The 23,968-nt window shown below is 54.9% G+C and overlaps 4 protein-coding genes across 4 annotated transcripts; 2 read left to right on the forward strand and 2 right to left on the reverse strand.

The window, feature by feature from the left end:
* Positions 1-704: 704 nt before the first annotated feature.
* On the reverse strand, positions 705-1,373 carry J4E92_008124 (uncharacterized protein; the record flags this gene model as incomplete). Its single annotated transcript, XM_051499480.1, has 1 exon — positions 705-1,373. One exon carries the CDS (start codon positions 1,371-1,373, stop codon positions 705-707), a length of 669 nt encoding a protein of 222 aa, XP_051350263.1.
* Positions 1,374-17,407: 16,034 nt separating this feature from the next.
* Positions 17,408-18,367, forward strand: J4E92_008125 (uncharacterized protein; the record flags this gene model as incomplete). Its single annotated transcript, XM_051499481.1, has 1 exon — positions 17,408-18,367. The coding sequence occupies one exon, from the start codon at positions 17,408-17,410 to the stop codon at positions 18,365-18,367; it is 960 nt and encodes a 319-aa protein (XP_051350264.1).
* Positions 18,368-19,142: 775 nt separating this feature from the next.
* J4E92_008126 (uncharacterized protein) lies at positions 19,143-20,827 on the reverse strand (the record flags this gene model as incomplete). Its single annotated transcript, XM_051499482.1, has 4 exons — positions 19,143-19,169; positions 19,258-19,593; positions 19,834-20,107; positions 20,466-20,827. The coding sequence occupies 4 exons, from the start codon at positions 20,825-20,827 to the stop codon at positions 19,143-19,145; spliced, it is 999 nt and encodes a 332-aa protein (XP_051350265.1).
* A 1,330-nt stretch (positions 20,828-22,157) lies between these two features.
* Positions 22,158-23,252, forward strand: J4E92_008127 (uncharacterized protein; the record flags this gene model as incomplete). Its single annotated transcript, XM_051499483.1, has 1 exon — positions 22,158-23,252. The coding sequence occupies one exon, from the start codon at positions 22,158-22,160 to the stop codon at positions 23,250-23,252; it is 1,095 nt and encodes a 364-aa protein (XP_051350266.1).
* Positions 23,253-23,968: the final 716 nt, after the last annotated feature.

Here is a 23,968-nt window from a genome sequence, read left to right on the forward strand (position 1 = left end):
CTATGGCAAGCTGCCCGTGCCGCATCGAGGAAGACGTTCGTGCTGAAGTTTGCGCCGAGGGTGGGGCGGAAGGCATCATCCGATCACGCTTGAGCACATGTCCGAACATCATCTTTCCGACGACATGTCTTTGCCTTCCTGCATTACCAAGGTCTCGCCAACAACCAACCATGCAGCCATCCAGTATATGCAACAGTCAGCTCGTCGCGAAGCCTCGTAGATTGTGTAGGATTGATTTGCTGACAGACGCGCGCGCGCAATGCGAAGGGAGAGGTCGAGACTGGTCGTGTCGTGACTGCTGTCGAAGCTCGCTAGCAGAGGGGAGCAGAATCGCCGCGTAGTGATGTGAATGAGGTTGTCGCGGTTTGCTGTAAGCATCGAGGTTCGAAGGTTTGGAGCAAATGATGCTCAAGTCGAAATGAGTTGGCGTGGTTTGGGGCTTGGTGGAAGCTGGAGGTGATACTTGACCTTTGTCTTCGGCTCACGAACGTCAACAGGACGTCGCGGCAGTTGAGGGCTCTTAGCACCGGTGGACAAGTCCGGTGAGCGACCGACCCTACGCCACGGGGGCCCTCCTCTCGGTCGTACTCCCAGGCAAGCAAGCCCTGCTTCCCATCTCCATACGAGGACACGATCTACCCAGTTTGGGAGACCGAACGACGCTGTCAGATGTTTGCGAGGAACTTACATTGCCCGGGAGCGAGTTAGTATTGGCCTTGCCATTTCTCAAGGATCTGCCAGTCTGCGTTCCGGCCCAATGGGCGTACAACTTGATGCAGCATCTCCCCGGTCTGTCGCTGCAAGCGGACTTGGTCTTGAATAGTGAGCTCCGTCTCTCTATCCAAGACATATTCATCCCAGGGAGTGAGAACCGCCCATTCAGGGCCAAACTGGATCCCAGTTGGATCGAACACAAAGGTCTTCTTGTTCTCCAGGGTGATCTTGAAAGCGCAGTGGAGGAGGTGTCCCACTTGCTCGCCCATGTCGTATTTGAGCTCTTCAATATTCGCGATCCAGTCGTGCTTTTGGAGCCCAAATTCCAGATCGGCTTCCAACTCCACCAGGCTCATCTCACACCATAGCCCTAACAGATTTGCCCTCTGCCAAAGGGCATCCTCAGACGCCGTCGCCTCTCCACCCAGTGAGGGTAGAGGCTTGCCCTGGGCAACCCACCTCCCCCGTTGCTTGTGCTCGAGTTTCTGCTGGAGCTCACAGCACCACCGACCGAGGATCGCCTCGCAACTGCTGGCTCGTTCGTCGTGGGCTGCACAAAAGCCCGTTCTGTCGTCGGGAATGACTTGCGCGCAGGTTCGACAACGGGTGCCGCTGAAGAGGAAGGTGCTCGTGGGCGAAAGATTCGAAACGATAGCCATCGTGGTGTTTGATGGGTAGTTGGATAAGTGTTATGATGCCAAAAAAGATGTTGGTCAAGATTCAGCTTTGAGGCGCGGCAAGATGTGAGCTTGAACAACTGCTATTGTCCATAGTAGACAGTCGTATTCCCCTCGAAATTCTGAATAGAACCCGTAATACTCACGCTCACTACGAGTCCGCACTTCTAACTGCCTCTCACTCAGGCTATTGTCTGCCATATCTGGAAACATGGATCCTGACAGGTCCAATCACAGCGGGAGTGGACAACGTCATACGACTAAGATAGGCTGATTAAGTATGCGTTGATATGGCTAGGAGTTGTACGCGTAGATAGAGCTGTGCAACATTACACGTCGTATGCTAATGTACCAGTCCTGGTCTTCTGCCAGAAGATGCAGCGACGTATAACTTCATGCTGTAGGTGGCAAGCATACTGGACTGCCGGAGTTCTGTCGTGGGTAGCTTGTAGGTATCCTCCTCAGCGAGGTTGGTTGCACGTACGATTAGTAGGTTTTGGTGTTCTACTTAGTGAAGACACAGGCCAGCTGAAGTTGGGTGAGTCGCTACATCCACGCTAGGATGCTCAACACCGCCCTTCTACACAAACTACGTTCCATGTCAACCTGGGCGTTGCACCTCGCATCAATTCACAAGACTTCGTTCGCTTCCCATCGTACTGGGTGTGCATTTCTACGCAACGCCGTCGCCGTCGCGCCTCCCGACGATACGTTTTCCCCGCCGACAAAAAGCCGTCAACACGCCTGGCGCCCGCCACGAGTTAGCATACCTTTCAATCAACACGGAGCGGACTCAGATTGAAGATCACGACATTCAAAATCGTCAGGCAGGTCGCAGTGCCATTGCAGAGGAACGTCGCGCCTGCAATCTCCCGTCGCGTGTGCGGCAACGGACATAGCGGGACATGGCAACCACTACCACATTACGATATTGCGAATCGCGTGACGTCCCTATGGAAAGCTTCTTGGGGGACAGTTTGCGCTTTTCCAAAAGAAAATCGGAGTCGTGATGGTGGAGCTACACGCCGTCGCGGTGATCTTGGGGCCAAGGGCAGAACACAACGCCAACCACAACTTCACAATACGACCAGTCGTACAGCCATCGTATACCCAAGCGTATTACGACTCGATTTCGCTTCTCAGAAATGAAATCGGATCACATGCGGTGGAGTTATGCGCCGTCGCGCAAACCCACCTTTAGGAAGACAGGGTCTCACGAAGGCCTTACAACATCCGGTGGATCGATGAGGCTTTGCATGGGCTTCTGAACACCAGAGGAACCATACGCGAGGTAGTCTGGTCACATCGCAGTACCGTGGTAGATGGCGCGCTGGCTGTCTTCTGTGGCTCCAGGCCATCAAGCACAGATTGGCAAGCAACAGGGCCGCACGACCTTGTGCAGACTTTCACTGACATCAAGTACCTAGCCAGATGGTCACCGCGGATGCGCGAGACCGTAGGCCGTCGCGCCGCCTGAGTTTCGCTGACCGAGCCCTCAGGCCAGCACTCTACATCGACTAGACGTCCGACTACTGCCTCACGAGCGCGCCGCTTACGAACCCGATCGATCGATGCGAACCTACCAGAGCTGCGATAGTGACACCGTGGTCGAGCGAGATACAATCTATACGGTCTTGACGGCATTCGGATGGGGAGCGAGATCCAAGGGCTACGCTCGCGTTCGACGAACACAAGGATTACGTCTACAAGCGGGTTCGTATCACAGGCAAGTGGTCACGTCGAAGAATGATGAAGCGGGAGAGGTGCAGATGCGAGTCTGGGAATGAGGGAAGGATAAAGGAGAAGGGCGGAGGTTGGTGACAGGGGCTATGAGCGAGAAGGGGTATGAGCGAGCAGGATGGCATGCGCCAAGAACGACGACGATGAGGACAAAGGAGGTAAGCGTCAGAGCTGGGCAAAGGCCGTTGGAGGGGGAGAAGGGAGGGGTCTGCGAAAGAGCACAACTGACATAGCCAGGAACTCATGGAGAGCCGCAGCTCACGTCGGAACGAAGCCATCCCATCAATCTCCACGTCCTCACCGCGACCACCACGTTCCTCCTACCTCCCACGCCCTACCACCTACCAAACCACACGCCGCCGCCCCTCGACCCGCCACCCCAACTCCGCAAAGTCAAAACCTACACGGCGCGGACACAGCAACTCCAAACAACCCCGCCCCATAACACACGAGCAATCCCAGGGCCTCAGCGAGGAGTAGGAAGGTGCGGCTATGCGGCAACAAGACTTCTGATGCTGAAGCTTGTGAAGGGAGGTAAGACGAGTATCTGAACACTTTTCGGCATCGGCTGGGGGAGTGTGGGGCCAGGACATAACTATGAGGGGTGATGATGTGTAGAGTGGAGAGCAGAAAAGCATGGAAAGCTGGTGGGCTGCAATGGAAGGGTTTGGATAAGAGAGAGGATGGGAGACTTGGGGATGGTGGGTAGGGGTGTGCTAGGAGAGCAAAGCAGAAGTGGAATACACGGCGCCATTGGCGACCGGCCTCGCAAAGGGCAGAAGAACTGAATGTGCTGGATGGTATGACCATCGTGAATGGGGAGAGAAGAGGGAAAACGCAGGGCGAGAAGAGACGGAGCTCAGTCGAAGGCATAAGGAGATACCGCGAGGATGAGGGATTGATGTATGCAACAGAATCGGAAGAGAAGGCAGTCGAAGAACCAAGGGCGTTATACTTTGGCATGCTGAGAAGCAAGGTAAGGGGCTGAGAAGGAGGAGGGTGAAGCATCACGGACATAGGCCTGGTAGTCATAGGGGGTCGTGCGGTCGCATGGACAGCGACTCGCGACATATCGTCAAGCTCGGAAGAGCATGAGCTGGAGTGTTGGTCAAAGCTGTAATTAGCATGAATATCAAGACTTTTTGAGTCGATCAAAATGGCTGTGAGCTCAGGCATCCCATATACCGTGTCTCGAGCTGGGGAAAACCGTAGCATCAGGACGATGCCGGACAAACTTCACATCACATCATATGCATGTCTCCCGACCTCGCAGACTCTCAAGATAGCATGAAAGACTTGGCCAGATAGCTGAATCTTGGAAGTGCAAAACGACATCCTGAACAAGCCAGTGACAATGTCCAGTGATTACGCCTGCTTTGCCAAACATGTCTCGCTGTCGTGGTTCTGTCGTTCTTGCTTATGGGTTGCAATCTTCAGGTGCTCGATGATGAGGCTCTTTGGCGACAGTCCAGCAATAGCGGAACGTCTTTGAAGGCATGTACGTCTTCAGTCATGCGCAAGTCTGCGAAAGGGGCTGGAAATTCCACTTTCCAGCAAATGCAAATCTTGTGGTTGCTCCGCCATCTCGTCACACACAAGTTGCTTGGACGGGCTTAGAGCAATTGCGGAGTTGGAGACCGCCCCGTCATGAACATCAGGAGCGCGGGTGCAGTGGCTTGCCCGCGGCCATATCACTTTCTCCATGCACACAGCTTGTACTGCATTGCAGCCGCCGTCTCGTCAAGCTACACTGCAGCAGCTGCGTCTGCTTCCAGAGCAGACAAAGCTGAGCCTTGAGACCTTGCTGTCGCCATCCGGATGTCCTCAGAATGTTTGCCACAGCAAATCAGCACTGCATCGCCTTGTGCGACCGTCTGAGGCCAATCTTGACAATCTGCTGGAGCAGAAGCTCCTAACGAGGGTCACCGTCGACGGCGCCTTCTTCTCCTTCCTATCGCGCTCCTTCTGCGAGGCCGTCTCTCATTTGTTGTGGTCCGTGCGCAGGTAGCGGGTGAGTTCGCCTCAAGGTGAGACTTGTTGACCGTCTTCCACCTCCCCACCACCGACTTCATCACACTCCCCAATGCCGCAATTCTTGCTGTGCTTCCCCTTCTTCATCCTCTTGATCCCCTCGTGTCATCCTCGGACAACTCCTGACACCACATCGGCGATGCTTTCGAGCTTGCCGCGGGGTAGGACGACGACTCTGGGTCGGACATTGCTTTCTTTCCCGCTTCGGCGACGAGGAGGCGACATTCTCTGGTGCTCGACGCACCCAAGGCATCGCGGTAAGTGCTCACTCCGATCCTGATTGCTCGCTGTTGACGCCGCCGCCTTCGCCGGCTTGGTGTCGACCGATGCAGCTACTCAGCCCCTCCTCTGCCACCGCTATACCAGCTGCTGATGGCTATGCCTGACCACTGCTGACAACATCGCTAGTCAAGACTTCATTCCAGGATTGTCGCCACTGGCTGAACACCTGAGCCTGTACGGACGAACGCCGACTACCACACTCACTTCTCGTCCTTACAGAAGGTTCGTACAGGCCAGGTGTTCAGCCCGGACCTCTCACAAACTGCCTCTCTTGGCTAGAGCAGTAAGTAGTACCCCGCCTACCTCTTGTGAGCATCGCTGATTGACACGTCGGTAGAGGCAGTCGCCTGCTCGAAAAGCCTTGGTAGCCTTGTCACTGCCGGCTGGACATCTGGGCCTGTACGGACGAACGCCGACCGCCACACTCACTTCTCGTCCTTACAAAATATTCGCACAGGCCAGGTGTTCAGCCCGGCACGTCTTGCAAAACGTTTTCCTCAGTTGGTAAGTCGAAGTCCCGATGCCGTCCATGGTAGACCTGCTTGTGCAACGCCGTGCTAATGTATGAGTGCTCAGGCACAACAGCGAACATACACGCCTTGCTCCGTCGACACGGAGGAAGTCGCCTCTGGTGATAGTCGCCAGCTATCACTGGGGGCGCAAGGAGTTTTCAAGACGACAATAATCCGATCGTCATATCTCCACTGCCGCCAGTCGCGGAATTCGGCGTTCGGCACAGCGAAATGATGGCGCACGGCGGCGTTCATGCTCAGTAAGTCCAACCCATCTTCAAGGTCTTCGGGTCATGCTAATCGCTCCAGAAGTCATCAAACAGGTGCTGAAGCTGTTCGCCGCCGGTGCCCATCTGGGACGTCGCCTTGACGGTGCCGCTACTCGCCGCGGGCGCATACATCGGCCATCGACACAGTAAGTCGCCGAAGTCCTGGCGCACCTCGTCCATAGGCCAGCGTTATGTGCCCTAGGCCATGCGCTGTAAGTCGTCGAAGTCCTTAAGTCGCTGAAGTCCTAGCGCACCTCGTCCATAGGCCAGCGTTCGAATGCGCTGCGAACAAGCCATTCACAGTAAGTCGCCGAAGTCCTGGCGCACCTCGTCCATAGGCCAGCGTTATGTGCTCTCAGCCATGCGCTGTAAGTCGCTGAAGTCCTAGCGCACCTCGTCCATAGGCCAGCGTTCGAATGCGCTGCGAAAAAGCCATTCGCCGACCCCCGCCAACATGTGCACCAAGGTCGTACACAAATAGGGCTGCGGCCACGAGATTGCTGAGAAGGCAGGATGATGTAGTTCTCCCAGACGTGGCCGCTGCCAATCTCGTGGCCGCTCCCAATCTCACCCGGCAGCATGACACAGCAACAGCAGCACCACGATGGCAGCCAGCAGCAGCAGCAGGAGCACTCGCATCACCAGCATCAGCACCCAAGTCGCCGAAGTCCCGGCGCATTGCCATCCATGGGCACAAGTCGCCAAAGTCCCGGCGCATCGCCATCTATGGGCACCAAGGTCGTACACAAACATCACTCTTTCGCTCCTTCCTCTCCAGATGGAATGTACGTTCGTCTGGACTCGGCCATTCGCCATCTACGGCGTGGACGGTGCCTTTGACCCTTCCTTCGACCCGAACAGACAAACCTACAACTTCTCCCAGACGTGGCCGCTACCAATCTCACCCACCACTAAGTCGCCAAAGTCCCGGCGCATTCCGTCTATGGGCCAGCGTTATGTGCTTTCAGCCATGCGCTGTAAGTCGCCGAAGTCCCGGTGCAACACCACCTATGGGCATCTTCTTCCACGGAGCCACTTGGACTTTACGCACTTTAATCATCGGCGACCATTTCGATTCTTCAGCGAGACTGAAAGCGGCCATAGACGGGTCGAGCAGCGTTCGAAACTGCCTACGTCTGCAACAACACGATGACCGAGCCGGTCAAACCCAAGGGTCGAAATCGACTTCCATATCCCAATATGGCAGGAGTAGGAGCAAGAGTGGGAGACTATCAGTGCAAACCGATTTTGACCAAAACATCACGGTCAACATGCATGCCTGGATGGCGGTCTCCAGAGCCGTATCCAGGAGCAGGGCTGGTGCCCAAGCCCAGCGCTGGAACTTATACTCACACCCCTCTCTTGATCATCATATGCCCATCTCTTCGTTGGTAACTCCAGCGGAGAGCACAACGACCAGCTACTGATCGATGGAAAGAAGAGAGGAGAGACGTACAAGCAGCTGCTCCTGTTTCTGAGCTGGTATGAGAACAGCGCGCGTGTTCCCATGATCATCAACGGACCCAACATTGCGCCCAAGAAGGTCAACGAGTCGGTGTCGACGATGGATCTTCTGCCGACATTCGTCGACCTCGCTGGGGAACAGTACGATGTCTACGTTTTTTTGGATCCCGACCGCTCTTCGATAATCATTCGATGCGACAACGGGCCGGGCTCCGGCCTGCGAGCCTTGTGCTCAGTTCGCAGCGGGTGGAGCTTGACAGCTCTCCTTCGAGCATCGTGATTCCCACACGATGGCAAACGACGCGAATAGGCTCCGGCCTGTGAGCCTTGTGCTCGCTTCACAGCGCGCAGAGCTTGACAGCCCTCCCGGGCACAGTCGCATCCCGAGCAGACTCGGACTCATCGCTGTGGACTACCAGCAGCGATGAGTCTGAGGCGCCCATGACGCCAATGACGGAGGTGGTGCGGGTAGTTACCGCAACTCGCGTACATGGATGTCCCCGGATGTACTGCTGCGCGCGCATAAGTCGTCGAAGTCCCGGCGCATTGCCATCCATGGGCACAAGTCGCCGAAGTCCCGGTGCAACACCAGCTATGGGCCGCCCTGCAACAGCATGGGTGAAATCGTCGATGCGCCGCCTCTTCAACAGATGGACTTTTTTGGTTGATGGACCTTTTTTGTTGTGGTCTTATGATTCATCTGCATCGAGTTCGACAGACCCCAGTGACCCCAAGGCATCCGAGCTTGCCGACCGACCATCGTCCATGGCCGCAGCAGCATTTCTAGGAATCGCGTGGTTCATCTGCATTGAGCTTAACATCCGCCTGCTGTACAGAGCCACGCGTCGCAGCCTATACTTCTGGAGCTGCTTACTCTGCAGTTGGGGCTGGTTGTCCACGGCATCTCCATTATCTTGGCCAACTTCAACAAATGGAGGAAGATATGGCGATCTTGAAGTCTGGGAGCACTGCGTCGGAGGCAGGCGCGTCAGCCGCCCTGCCTAAGTACTTCCAGAGTCTTGAACTTCTCGGCAACAGTCGTCGCGCCACTCGAGACAATCTCCGCAATCTGATTGGATCGCCAACATATACGAGGACTGTGTTGGCTCGTCCTTCATCAACCTCTTCACCATTGCCGAACCTCTTTGTGAATGCCGCGACCATCGCGGTCGAGGCCCGCTTCAAAGAAGCCAGCGACTTTGAAGTGTGGGAGCGCTGCGTCGGAGGTAGGCGCGTCAGCTGCCCTGCCTTTATAGTGCACATGCCTTCTGGTCGAAGTAGGATTCTCTCATGGCCCCAAGCTCCAGGACAAGATAGCATTCGTAGTAAGGCGCGCTCATGCCTTATGCACACCACAAACGCTCAACCCCTACCCCGAAGTCGACTATGCCATCAAGTCTCGCGAGCCGCGAGGACTGCAACAACAAGTTGGATATTCGACGCTACGAGGGCGCCGAGAAGGACTCTCGTGGTGCGACGGTCTTGAGACGGCGAGGTGACCGCCAATATCGACGCGGACCCAGCCAAGCTGAAGTACACGGTCGACATCATCTACGCGAGTGCCATGGAAGACAGGAACTGGGTATTTGTCGCAGTCAAGCTCCTCAATTATCTCTGCCTTCTCATCCCAGCAACACTGGCCGACCCGAACGTACTCCCCGATGGGCTCCTCATGAAGACATGCGTTGGGCGTGCTACCGTCGACAAGGGCGTTGCCTTCGAGGTCTGCGTAGAGAACAGCTGCTTTGGCTCGATCTCGCATGAAGCGCATTGGGTTCATCTCCGACTTCTACCATTTGGAATTGTTCGATAGTTGGATTCGTAATGCGGAATGAATAGATAGTGAGTCTCCAGCCTATACCGTCTCAGAGTGAAACAATGCTGACGTCTTCCAGGAATTAATGAAGTTTAAAAGAGTCGTCTGGTTCTTCTTCCTTGCGTGATGTCAATTCGGGCTGCGACGGCAGCAGCCGACGTCGACGGTGCTGGTGATGCTAATGCTTAGCTGTTTCTTGCAGCTTCGAAGCTGATGAGCATCGCGTACGTGAAGGTTCGGTTTCCATGGCAGATTCCAGATAGTAAGTCGAGAGCTCTGATATGCTCTTTTGCAAGGCTAACAATTCCGTAGTCGATTTGCCGCTGTCCAGGTCTCACTGTCGATGGCTCCGCGTCGGTATCTCGCTGTCGAATGACTCGCTGTCGGATGTCTCGCTGGCGATACCCTGCAGTTAGTATTCCGCTGGCGAAGTCACGATGCAATACTGTACAGCCTTGTCGGCCATTGCTCCGGTAGACTGCACGCCAACCGCCATACCATGCGGCCTGGTCAAGGCTGCTCGACACACTAGCCATGGAGGCTGAGTATGCCACACCACATGCTTCATCGACAGCGAGATCGAGCCAGCGCTGCGGGCTTGACCCGCGCCTGCGCCGATGAGCAATGAACCTTTGGGTGCTCCGATGGCATGCCCATAGTCTCCGTCTCTTGCTGGTATGTATCCCTTCTGTGGGTTCCTCGCGGCTGCCCAAGCGTCCCGCACAGTATGTTGCAGGCCCAGACCCTTCACCCGACCCGAGTCGCCTTACTTTCGAGTGAGTGACCGCATCGAGTCTTATCGTCTTCGGTATGCGATGGTCACGAGAGCGTCAAGGGTGGCCGCCACGAGTGCCGATGCGAAGGTGCGAGGTAAGACATCGATAGTCGGCTTCGAATATCAAGCTTGACTGCTCTCACCAGGCACTTGGCGAGGGTGTCGGCATGGCCAAGCTACTGCCTCCCAGGTGAGAATAGCTCAGCATCATGCCGCCAGGAAATCGACAGCGAGATGGACTATCGTTGGGGTAGTTGCCAGCCTTGGGCCAGCGATATGGGCTTGTGCTTCGGCTCTTGCGCAGTGCTTCAGCAATGCTTGTCGCTGAGGGTTATCGCCGGAGGTGAGGGCGGAGGAGGCAGCTCTGAAGTCAACCCAAGGAGGATGTCGCTGCCGATGCGAGGCTACAGCAGCAGCTTGTTGTCTGTAGGTCAAAGCATCAGCAATGTCTCTGCACATTCTCTTGCCCTTGCTGGGTGATGTGTGTGGCTTCGGGGCGGGGTAGCGGCGGAGGAGGCAGGTTCAGGGAGGGGCAGCGAAGGTCAAGGACGTCGACGGCAAAGACGAGAGGCACTTACTGCGGTCTTTCTGAAGCTCCTCTCGCTGTGTGAGGCTCGCAGAAGGATGCCAAAGACCTTCGTTCGGCGGGTGAGGTTCGCAGCGACGGCTCCCGGCTGTCCTGAACCTCACTCGCAACGCCAGAAGCTGCGACAAGCGCGCAGGCTTACTGAGCGGGATGAAGGAGGTGTTCTGAAGCTTCGAGTCTGCTCCATGTTGCTGTCGAGGGTGGGGGAGGGCAGGAGGCTACGATGGGTTTTGGAAGACTTCCGCGGAGGCGGATTCCGCGCTGTATGCGGCCGGGGGCAGTCATTCAAGTCGATGATGATGTTCTGCGAGTACTTGTAGAGCTTCTCAACGAAATGCAGCTCGATCGCAGGGGGTTGATGTGGGAGCTACGGTGGTGGAGGGGCATGGCTGGGAATTTGGTGATGGAGAGTTTGGTGTTGCAGCAATGAACTTCAGTTGACCCAAAGACCGTGCATTGTTCGGCTTCACCAACCAGCGCCACGCTACACCACACCCTCTCCAACTACGCAGGCCGAGTCTATGGATTGCTCCTCTCCGTCTGCCCGTACTGGCTGCCCCGAGGCCCCTTCCTCGCCTCAGAATGGCAGGCAATACCATGTACGACGTCGTGGTGCTATCCTCGAGTCCGCCGGCCGCTTCCCCGCTACATGATGCCCCCTCCCGTCGCGTCGCTATGCTTGCGTCCTCCCCTCTCGCATTCTCCCCTCCTGCGAGCCCCCTCAGACCGACTGTCGGCGCGTCCAAGAGCAATGCACGAGCTGCTCCTATCCCCGAGGGAGCTGTCAGAGGGTTCGCCACCGTGGGCAGCCTCATACGCTCCGAGCACTTCACAAGCCGCCTCGACGACGACTTCGATGCGATACAACAAGCGCAACCACGGCGGGCTTCACAGGATACCATAGAGCCCCCTTTGGCTGCGGAGAAACCCAAGAAGCGGACTACGAAGAAGGCTACAGCTACTACTAACGCTGCAGACGGCTCCGAGAAGCCCAAACCAAAGCCTCGAGCGCGCAAAGCGAAACCCAAGTCAGACAGAGAGATCCTTGACTCCGACGACGAACTCGGACGCCCGCCGCAGCGGCCTACAAAGTCTCCCTTTTTCGACGATGATGCGACAGAACCTCCGGGTGACCCTGCGGCACCAGCTGCGGATGCGCCGAAGCTGACCAAGTCTGGCAAGCCCCGTAAGCCTCGCGCGAAGAAGGTCAAGACTGCGGAAGATGGGACAGAACCTGCGCCAAAGCCAAAGAAACCGAGGGTCGCAAAGGCGAAAGCAGGGGCGGGGAAGGGCAAGCAGGGAGATGCGTCGCTTGTGTCTGCGCATTTCGGAGGTGGAGCAGACGGCGGCCAGGAGTCGGCAACACGGCCTTCTGCAGAGGACCACGACATTCAAGCCAAGCCTCAATCGATCTGGGACGTGCCAGACAGCCCAAAGCCGAAGAAGAAGGCTGCGCCCAAACAGCGACAGCCAGATCCCATCGCAGAGGGATTGGAGTTGGAGGAGGCTGTTGTAAGGAGGAGAAATTGGACGCCACCACCCGACACCACAATCGCATCGCCGTTCACCGACTCAACCGGAAAGGAGAACAAAACCTTATCGCAGAACGCTGATGGCTCCTTCACGAACCTCCTCTCCAACTTCGCCTACGCACAATCGCCATCTGCGCAGATCGCTGCGAAATCGAACAATGCAGCAGGGGCCGTGGCGGCGACAAAGCGGCGGAGAATCGAGCTTGTCGAGATACCCAGCAACAACACCAACTCCAGAGATTCGTCACCCGAGAAAGGGAAAGCACCGAAGAAGAAACCGCGCACCATCACCGACCTCGTTACAGAGCAGTATGCCTTGAAGGATGCACAACCAGTTCCAGACGATGCCACTAGCAACTTCTTCGAGTCCCGAGCTTCGACGACTACAACAAAGGTGCCGCTGAACGATGCATCGGCGGCGGACGGCGATGCAGCACCGAAGAAGCCAGTACGCAGGCGTAACAGCTCAAAGTCAGGCACAGAGAAAGCAGATCCCAAGCCGAGGTCGAAGAGAGCATCTTCGAAAGCAGCCGCCAAGCCCAAGCCTATCGCAGAGAAGTTGCTCAGTCCTTCATCTGCAATGTCGCGTTTGCAGCAGCAGGACGTCTTGTTTGGAACATCAAGTCAGCTTGTGCTTGAAGAGTCGCCGACAATGGTGCGTCAACTGCAGTATGCGCTGAAGGAGTCTGAGCAGGACGCCGACAATGTTGCGTATGGCGCGCCGCCGCGATGGTCACGGCTCGGCAGGGTGGAAGGCAAGCGCGGACTTTGGGCTGCGAGTTCCCGCGATGACGATGGCGGCATGCTGGAGCACTTGAAGGACGTTTACATCCCCGAGCCCGACCGGACGCAAGACATCCCATTGCTCATGGATGGCACTACCGATGCGCCTGACGAGCAAGACGACGATCAATCTGACTTCATAGATATTGACGATATACCACCAGATCCGCCGCCACCAATTGCCATATCTTCTGATCCGCCAATGCCACCTCCCAGCACTTCACGCGCCACCCCAATGACGAAGATTCGCAATGATAGTGACCACATGAAAGATACGGGCTTCAGGGACATTGACGACTTCATGCAAGAGCCTCCACCTTCTGGTCAGAAACCAGTCTCACCAGATAGCTTTGTCGACATTGACGACTTTGACTTCCCGCCCTCTGCGCAGATGCGGAAATCGCCAGTCTCGATCTTCAAACCTCCCGCCTCAGCACCAACGCCCATGGACGGGTCTCCCAAGAAGCGCGGAAGGCCGACGAAATCGCAATCTGCATTACCTACATCAGTTTCCGCGTCATCGAAGCCAATTCTGAAGCCTCGCGCAAAGTCAAAGGCCAGAACTAAGATGTCATCAACCCCTCCCACGGGCTCAGGTCGCTTCATCGACATAGACGAGATCCTCGACTCCGAAGACGAAGCCCTGCAGCTCCTCTCCCCCACGCCGCCCCGAACAACTAAACACGTCAACTCGCAACCCCTGTCTCTAATCACGCTATCCCCCACCACCTCACCCAGCAAAACGGCGAAAGCGAAAGCCTCAGCGGCCGATCCAAGTCTAGTACCCATCCACCGCATACCTACCCCGCTCCTCGAATGGCCGAACATCAAAGCCCAGGTCTTTGCTCAGATAACAAGTCACATCCGGTCTTTGCCTCCGACCACCGACCCCAGCAAGCCTACCTGGCACGAAAAGATCCTCATGTACGACCCCATCGTCATCGAAGACTTTACCGCCTACCTCAATACCCACACACCCATCCGCGTGTACAAGAAAGCTACGCAAAAGCAGGTCAAAGCGTGGAATGCGGATCTGAAGAAGCAGGACAAGGAGGCGGTACATCTGGGTGTCGGCCCAAGCAGGGACGGGGATGGATCGGAGGTGTTTGCTGTGGAGAAGGAACTGGAGAGCACGATGGTGCAGGGGTGGTGTGAGAGTCTGAGCGTTTGTTGCATTTGGGGAGAGAATAGGACGAAGAAGGGGACGGCTAGGAAGGGGTTTTATTGATGCTGTGAGATACCTGGATACTGAGCTATGTTGGCCAGATAGCCTTGGGTGATAATGCAAATTTTAACAATTTTCTCGGAGACCGTGGGGACCGGTAAGATCCCAATGATACGTTGTTTGAAGTCTATTCTCGCTCGTTGAGGTGTCAGACGCCGGAAGGGGCGAACTGTCATGTCAGCTCACCATTTTCGACTTACCAACCCACCAACGTACACACTCGAAGTTCCTTGCGCGAAGACTCCGAGCACGAAGCCCCGAAACAGATGACGTCGATCCACCGGAGCGGGATCGGGCGGACGCTAGCAGATTAGATCCACTACCACCACCACACGGGATAAAACCCACTCCTTCCCGACTCCTTCCCGTGGGTTCATGTACGAGATGCATACGCGCACTACATGCCTCCCGCAATCCGCACAAAGCATCAATGCGCGGTATGCGACAAAGTCTACTCCACCAATAGCCATCTTCGCCGCCATGAAGCGTCACGTGAGTTTACCTTGCACGGTGAATTACCCGCAGCTCACAATAGACAGATTTCGGCAGGCAAGACTTGACATGTCCGTCATGTCACGCGCAGTTTACGCGACGGTGGGTTCAACTCAAGATGGATGTGCGTGTTGCATGGAGCTGACAAAGACAGTGACCTCGCTCGACGCCACCTGGCAAACTGCTCTTCCGCCCACGGCGATGACGTAAGTCTACCCACGTTGAGGCGCGGCAGAAAGCGAAACTCCTGCGATAGATGTTCGCAACGCAAGCTGTCGTGCGATACCAAAATGCCATGTGTGCGTTGTCGCGATGGTGGCGCAGTGTGTACGTACAAGCGGCTAGACTGCGTTTCCTCAGGTGCTACTGCATCTGTCGGAAGCAGCCAAGATGGTACTGATACCAGTACCGACCGACAGCGCGTGGGCATCTCCATCGACTTCCTCCTCAACTTTACGAATCCCTCGGGTTACCGCCCGTCCGCTGCCATCGCCGCTGAGGCGGCTGACCTCGATGGTGCAGATGGTGAGGCGCACGTACAACCACACGCCCAAGATCAAGATATGACGCATGACCAGTCGTTTTTTGAATTTGCCGACTTGCCTTCTGTGTTCTTCGGCTTCCCATTTCTGGTGTCCGGGAGAGAAGTCGACTACGCATCTCCGATCATAAGCGATGGTCTGACACCTGAGCTGGAAGATGCGTACGCCTTGGAAGTACGTGTGAGAGAGATGCTAGACCACCTGTCTGCTAAGCATACCGCGATGCTGGAACGTGGTGATGCACTTGATGCAACATTCGACTATCAACTTGCGGAAACCGTCTTTACAGTCGGGAATGTGCGGCATTTCATTTGGGCCTTCTTTCGCTACTTTCATTACTCGTTTCCTATTTTGCATAAACCGACGTTCGATATACAGACGGTGTCTTTCCCGCTCTTACTCGCGCTCGTTTTGTTCGGGTCCCTGCCTACCCTGGAGTCGGATACCTCCATCGGCGTACGACGATTCTCACACGTTGCGGAGGCATACGTTTTCGATCAACTGGTATTACGGCAGATATCGCAAGCCGGCCATTCGGCGTGGGTCGAAGATGAGCATCTCCAGTTGTTGCAAGCAGGTCTATTGTTCTTGGTGTTTCTAAACAACAGTAACGACATGGTCACAAGACGGCGAATCCGCCTCCAGCGCATTCCATCGCTTGTCGCTGCTGTGCGAGCTTCAGGCTTGTTTGCGCACAAACAGCGTCACATTATCTCTAGTCAAACCGAACATGACTGGCAGGGCTTCATCAACGATGAGATGCGATCGAGGTACCACGACCCCGTCCACACTATGTACATGAAGCCACTAACAACACTCGCAGATTGGGCATGTGGACCTGCCTCTTCGACAGCACGCTCTCCGTGTTCTTCAACAACACCCCACAAGTTGCCATCTGTGAGGCGATAGGTGATCTCCCCTGCGAGGAGAGTTTGTTCAGAGCTGAGTCGGCCGTCGACTTCGCGCGTCTCTTATCGCATCAGCTTCCGCGACCACCAGTCGAGACATTACCTGAGCTCATGTCACGCGCGCTTTTTTCCCCTGTTGCAAAACGCGCCGATGAACCCGGGGAAGCCGTCTCACCACCACATATGCTGATACTCATCTGCGGTCCGTTCTCACATCGCCCATCCTATTATGACCACGCTGACTCTGATAGCACTACTATCCATCGTCATGACATCCAGAATGAACTTCCTCTCTTCTATGAACATAGAGCCGATGCTTCGCGCCACCGACCGATGGAAGGCGCTCTGGGATGTAGTAAGCCGAGATAGCGAAGGACATTGCTTGCCTGATCTGGGGTTCGAGAAGCACGCCGCGGAGTACTGGTGGCTTACCAAGACCATCCTGAGGGTCTCGAAGTCGGGAGGTAGGAGCTGTCGTTACATGCAACCTGCACCCTGTGACTCGACACAGGACTTGCATGATTTCGTGAGGAGGTACAAGGATTATGTAGTGTAGACGTGGGAAACTCGATGTAGTGTCATAGATGCTGTGTTGTTTAGACGATAGCACAGGATTAAACTTAACTTATGCCCTTCTGCCAAAGCAATCGCTCCTCAGTCGGTAATGTTTGACCAGACAGGACTAGCGTGTGGGTCTATCTCCGGATGCTGGGTCTATCGCCGAGATGGGTTCATCGCCGAACCTTCGATGCGCTACCGCGTCTCCGCAATGCATCTCGCGAATCTAGATCCCAGTGCCCGCGGAATCCGACGCGATCATGGGGATGATTAGCGCGTCCTTATGCAAGGGCCCAGGGCCGCGACTGATGAAGACGTCAGCGTGCTGATTAGTATATACCTCAAACGCGTCCGCCGAACTTGCTCCAAGAGGAAGCGCGTCTACAACATTTACTGACACACCTGCTACCTGCATTGTTCTTCATGTTAATTTACAGCATGGCTTTAAGAAGATCGACGAGAGCGGCGACACGCACTGCGCAACAGACCGCAAGTAGTGCGATGAAGAGAAGACACTCTGGTTCGTCGACTGGTGAAGAGACGCTCAGCAAGCGCGTCGACAACCGAGCAGCAAATCGTTCCGTAAAAAGAGACGGAATCGCGCAAAGCAGTGATAGAGACAAGAAGAAGCCAAACGACCAGGCCAGCAATGTCAAAGCAGAGGAGCCCACGACCTCCGACAACGCCGGCGCAGAGAAGAAATGGAAAGCATGGTCCGCCCACGCGACATCCACGCCATACCCTGACTTCGGCCACCCCACAAACCGCGAGTGCCAACTAGCCTACGACATCCTTCACAAACTGCACAACACCGCCGTAGAAGCCGAGTTCGAAGACACCAACACACCCGAGACAATCCCATTCGTCCTCGACGCCCTCATCGTCGCCGTGCTCAGCCAAGCCACGAGCTGGAACAATGCGAAACGCGCAATGGACAGCATGAAAGACATCTACGGCTCGGTGTTCGCTTATGAAGAGATATACAATGGGGGATCGGAAAAGTTACAAGAGACGATCCGCTGCGGCGGCTTGCACATCAGAAAGACCAAGATCATCATGTCCATCCTCGAGGAAGTGAAGCGTCGCTACGGGCGCTGGAACCTGGACCATCTCCTTGAAGCAAGTGACGAAGACGCCATGAAAGAGCTCATGAGCTACAAGTACGTGGGCCCAAAGTCTGCGTTCGTAGTAATGGGCTGGTGCTTGAAGAGGAACAGGTTCACGGTTGACACGCATGTGTATCGCATTGCTGGCTTGTGGGGATGGAGGCCGAAGGAGGCGAGTCGGGAGAATACGCAGTTGCATTTGGATGCGGTGATCCCGCCGGAGCTGAAGTTTAAGTTACACTTCTTCCTTATCCAGCATGGTAGGACCTGTCCTGCTTGCCGCGGTGGGAGCAAGGATACGAAGGGGTGTGAGGTGCTTAAGGAGGTGAAGCAGAAACTGAAGAAGACGGATTAGGGGGTGAATGATAGATAACAATGCCAGTATACGCGTCCATCAGCGGTGACGCCGTCCTCGACGCAAGAGCCTCAACAGCACTCCCAGCGTGTCTCAGTCAATTCACCATTCACCAACACACACCCTCGCTGTGCCTTCTACCCTCCCTCTATATAAACGACCTTTTCCAAGCCCAATCCTCTATTCCCTTTCCAACAACAACCCACTACCACAATTTCACTACTACTACCAATTTCCAAAGCCACAACACACCACCACAACAAACCACCTTCAACCACCTCCACCACAACCACAACAATGACCACACCAGCCCCAACCTCCTCATACACCTACTTCTGCTGCAACCCCTCTTGCTGCGCCGCCAACATCGTGCACAACGTCCCGCGGAGCCCGTACCCGCAGTTCCAGCACCAGTTCAAGTGCGCAAAGTGCGGCGCCCAGCAACTCACGGGCATGTGGCAGGAGTACCATGGTGATACTGGTGAAGGACACAAGGGGTTTTGAGATGCCGTTTGGGGCATATGACAGATTTGGGGACGGTGGGACGAGGGGGTGAGGAGGGGGTTGCAGAAGACATGGGGGGTTGAGGTTTGTGGGGAGTTAGGAGGGAGGGCGATGTAGCTGTCACGATACCCAGTGGTGATGAGAATGGAGATTGCTTTGTACTTGACTACCTCCTAGCTATTATGTGATGTTTCGTGTGACTGCGGCCACCACCCTGAAGTCGTACACAGGTTCCTTCCTGTGCTATGTAAGAAGTCTACAGGTCGTTCATTCAGCCCTCCTCTAAGCGGAAGCTCAACTACGTGTACGTTCTTTCTCTGCCATTCCTGTCCCTTTTCCCCGGGATGCGGCGGCATCGCCAATTTGCGCGGAGGCTCCTTGCTCACATCGATTCTCCCAGTGGAGTAGGTCCCTGTTCTGTTCTCGAATTCCATGTGTAGAGCCATTTCGCCTTCTTCGGGGACGAAGCGCACGCGTGTTGGAAGCCAATCTGGCATCTTCTCTCCGGATAGGGCTTCTAGAGCTTCTATAAGAATTTCCTCATCGACGGTGGCGACGTTCCAGTTCTTGTGTATCTTGTTGGTTTCGTTGACTATCCAGGCTTGCATGCGCTTGGCGCGTGTGACCTCCGTCGCCACGTCCGAGGGGGTGCCTGGCGAGGCGGATGGTGAGCGTTGAGTAGTAAGATCTCGGGTCATGCGGTGCCATGGGGCAATGGCCATCTGGAGTGGAGTGTGTAAGCGCATCGTCAAAAGCGGAATGTGTTTGGAAACAGAATCTGCCCATCTGTGCGACTTCTGGAGACAGAGTGCGCTATCCACATCAATAATTCGTAATTGCTGAGGCGACGGGAGTAGCGATAACGCCGCTTCAGCTGGGAAGTATCGATAAAGTGTATCCGCAAGACCGCAGAGGAGCGACTGTAACATCCAGCTTCTGGTGCAAAGTATGAAGTCTTGTACCGAATTGAACTCGAGGGTGTCGGGCATTAGGTCGGCGACGTCCGGTGACGGTGGAATCGGTACCACAGACACGGTCGTTTCAATGAGCTCAGCTACGTGCTGCGACACGTTGATTTGCATCAGACCCTCCAAATATGACATGGCGATTGCAAGCGCGATCGTGTCCTCGGGGTTCGAAATGGCTTCTCGGATCAATGCTACCGCGTAAGGGCACTGAATGAAAACGTGCATGACGGCCATCGACGCTCTCTGTGATGGCGACAGCATGACATCTCTTGTATCGATCGGAGGTGGAATTGTAGCAGACAGGTAATAGTCGTTGTGGTATACTGACTTCCGACCCGTCATCATCGCCTCGTGAACCTTTCGACATCAGCAGCGAACTCCCAAGACCGACCAGTACTCACATCGTCGACATAGGTATTGTCGATCAAATTCCAGAAATGGTCGTCATCAACTTCCGCCACCGCACCTGACCTCAGCAGCTCGGCGATTCCGAACGCATGAATCGCGTAATACATACTATCGAGCCCCAGAAGAGCCTGCATATGATCAGCAAAACACGCCGACGTCTGACAGGCTGACTAACCTCAGCAGCGTAGTGTAATTTCGTAGCCAACAGGATGTCGTACGTGACCTTGTTATCAGTGTTCATCACGGCGAGCTGCAATTCCTTGAGCGCTTTAGCCTTTGAAGCTCTCGCGACCTTGCGCTTCGAGTGCATATCATCTCGATACGTAGCGTGACTATCGACGAAGAACTGAACGGCCAAATCAAGCATCTTGTTCGACCCGATGCGCGAGGGAATAGACTGTATCCAGGTCCCTAAGACCTCAAAAGGCTGCCTACCGGCGGGCTCTGGTCCGAGCACGCCAACGTATCGGGAGATCAGGGTCGTCTCGGGCGAGGTTGGCTGATATGGTACGAGAGGGCTTTCTTCTCGTAGCTTCTGGAGATGTACTTGAAGCGCGAGATTCTGCCGGTATTCTCTCATCTTCGACGGCTGCATTCTAGATCTTGAACGCGGTGCCAGGGTTTGAAAGCAACCTTGGCGATCTTCGGTGTGTCTTTCGGTAGTAATGCAGAGGTCCGAGGCAGCGGTTGAGGACGAGTTTGCTGAATATGGGGTTGTTGAGGACGAGCCTGAATCTTCGTCAGAAGACCCCAATGGGTATACGGCAGAGCTAGTCCTGGATCTTCCATGCTTGGTCAACTGTCTGGGGTCCTGCACAACAAATGCTGAGGCTTTGCCGTAGGAGTAGGTACATGGTCTGTCTTTCTTCTTGCATGCGCTGCATTTGGGTCGCACTTCATCACACTAGGTAGCCATTAGTAAGAATATATCATCGTTCGCAGCGACTTGCAATGCTGCGACGAACTGATGGCGGAAGTTTAAAGGCGTCTTACCTTGACCTTGCGCTGCCGACACGTGTCGCACTTTCCAGTTTGCGTCATGACAACAATCTAATCGCGTATGCGTGGCGCAGTTTTGGAGCCTCAAAGGAGCCTGAATACATTGGAGGATAGCGGTAAAACTGCGATGCGAGGTGGCTTGATCACAGGGCGCGGCTGCCTAACGCTGAGCTCGACGCAGAGTCTTTCCGCATTGGCCACACTCAACCCATCTCGGGAATCATCTTTCAATGCGTGCAAACGACGGGAAGTTATCAGCGAAAGTGTTCTCGATGTGGGACCGCGAAAGACAGAGAGAAGACAGAACGCCGTTGCTGCGGGTGGAAGATCCAGGCCGTAGTAGCGCGGCCAAATGCGGTTAGCTGAGGCTCTTGGCCCGTCATCCACAAGGGCAGCTGAAGATCCCCTCCTGTCTGACATGGATACTTCTTTCGAGGCCATTTCTACTACGGCTCTGCTCCAGAAAGCATATTCCTGTGCCGACTTCGTGAGGGGACAATCTCGTATCCCATGACTTCTGTCCACCGTTACACTACGTCGATAATGTATACGTGCGCTCAGCTCTTAGCTTCTAGTCCTCAGCTTCTAGCTCTCAGCTTCTAGTTTTAAGCTTCTATTTTTCAGCTCCTAGTTTTTAGCTTCTTGTTTTCAGCTTTCAGCTCTCAGCCCTCAGCCTCGTCACAAGAATCGGCGTAAAGGGCAGCACTTCGCTGCATTCGTCTCGAAACTCAAATAAACCAGACGAATCCATCATTCGGATGCGCGGGACCAACACTATACTCAGGACACTGCCAATTAGGAAAGAACAGTCGGATGAGCGAAATAAATGTAACACAGGCTCCTGATCACACAAGGTGCTGACTATGCTGACTTGGGGACAGACTCGAGCGTTGTCTTCCATAGCCGCGTCGATGGCAAGAGCTATGGAGCCATTCAATTACCAGCCTCTGGAAACACTCGACACAATTCGCGTGATTCGTATCAGACCCGCCGCGGGGCTCGAAGTTACCGAGAGCATCTATTGCGATATCGAACACGTTCAGATAGGCCAGGCCTCCTATGCCGCTTTGTCTTACGAATGGGGCCCGCCTAACGCTGACGACAACAACAATACCTTACCAGAGAACGACACTACCATTTCCCTCAATGGAAGTCTTATCGCTGTTCGTCGTAACCTCCATCACGCCTTGTCTCACTTGAGAACTTCCCTCTGTGGTCAACCCATTTGGATCGATGCGTTGAGTATCAAGCAATCCGACACACTAGAAAGGAATCATCAAGTCAAACTCATGGGTTCCATTTATCGCGGAGCCACTCAGGTGATGATATGGCCTGGAAGAACTGAGGGCTTAGACTCGAACACGCTGGCTGCTCTCAACCGTCAGAGCGATGAGTACGGAGATAGTGCAAAGGCTACTGCTGAGACGATATCGGTCATCGCCAAGATAGTAGAGCTATGCCAGAACGGATACTGGAAGCGCGTATGGATCCAACAAGAGGTCTTCCTAGCCCAAAAGCTGGGTATCATGTACGGCCGGGATCAACTTATCCCCTACGAGACTTTTGATTACCTGGTGTCTCTGATGCTGAGTGGAGAAAGCCCTGTTACCGAAGACGTAAAGAACAAGATTGGGAAGAGTGGTGCCCAAACACTTCTGATGAGAAGACGACTAAGCCGAGATCCACGACTGAATCCCTTAGGAACATGGCTGCGAATCGCGTGCTACGACGATCTTCAAACCTCTGAGCCGCGCGATCTCATCTATGGTATGCTTGGAGTCAGCTCTGATTGCCAGGGTGGCGTTCTAAAACCGGACTACGATGAGCTATTGCTCAATGTATTTCTCGAAACGATATCGTTCTGCAGATCGGCACGAAACTGGCAAGATAACGACATCTTCGAAGAGATGCTGGCTGTGAGACTTGGGCTACCATGGGACAGTGACATGGAGACAAGGATCCAGGAGTATCGTCAACAGACAGCCACAGTACGGCGGGAAGACTAGATCAATGCCATGCCGCTAGTTCCTCAGCAGACTGAACATGTTAGGAGTAGACAAGCCTCTCATAGTTATTGAATCAGTGCCTGCTCAAGCACTGACGAACTCCACGCTGACTTATGGGCTCGTCGTCGGGAATATATCTGTACGTTTTGACTCATTCAATGCAACCTATCTTGTACTTCCGTCGATGCATATAGAGTACACTTAGCTAGAGTTTATTACAATCTTGTGTGATACAGCTTCAAAGGTCACTTCTGTAACAAACATGCACAGATAGATGTCGTGAAATGTCATGAATTCTACAAAAGCCCGAGGCCAAACCACCCAATACCTCAAACCCTCACCACCCCACCCCACTCAAGTATTCCAACGGCAGCGACGACCAATTGACTTCACCGTCTCCTCTTCCTTCCTCTCCGCCTCCCCGGTCTCCTCCCACACCAGATCCCTCTCCCCGCCCTCATCCCCCCACGCACCCTCCCCACACCAGCTCCCCGCCCTCCCCGCCACGTCCTCCACCCACCACTCGAAGCAACAGGACTTGTAGAGCTCATCTTCGAGCTCGGCGACCTCTTCGGTGAACTTCTGCACCATGTGCAGTGCGAGGCGGCGGCTGTCGCGGCGGCGCCCGCCGATGGTGCCGTCGGCGCGGGGAGCCAGGACGACCCTCCAGGCGCGTTTGAGCTGGGATGTGAATTAGTTATTGTGCTTCTGAAAAT

Source organism: Alternaria infectoria (assembly GCF_024043175.1).
Source record: "Alternaria infectoria strain BMP 0036 chromosome Unknown scaffold_15, whole genome shotgun sequence".
NCBI lineage: Eukaryota > Fungi > Ascomycota > Dothideomycetes > Pleosporales > Pleosporaceae > Alternaria > Alternaria infectoria.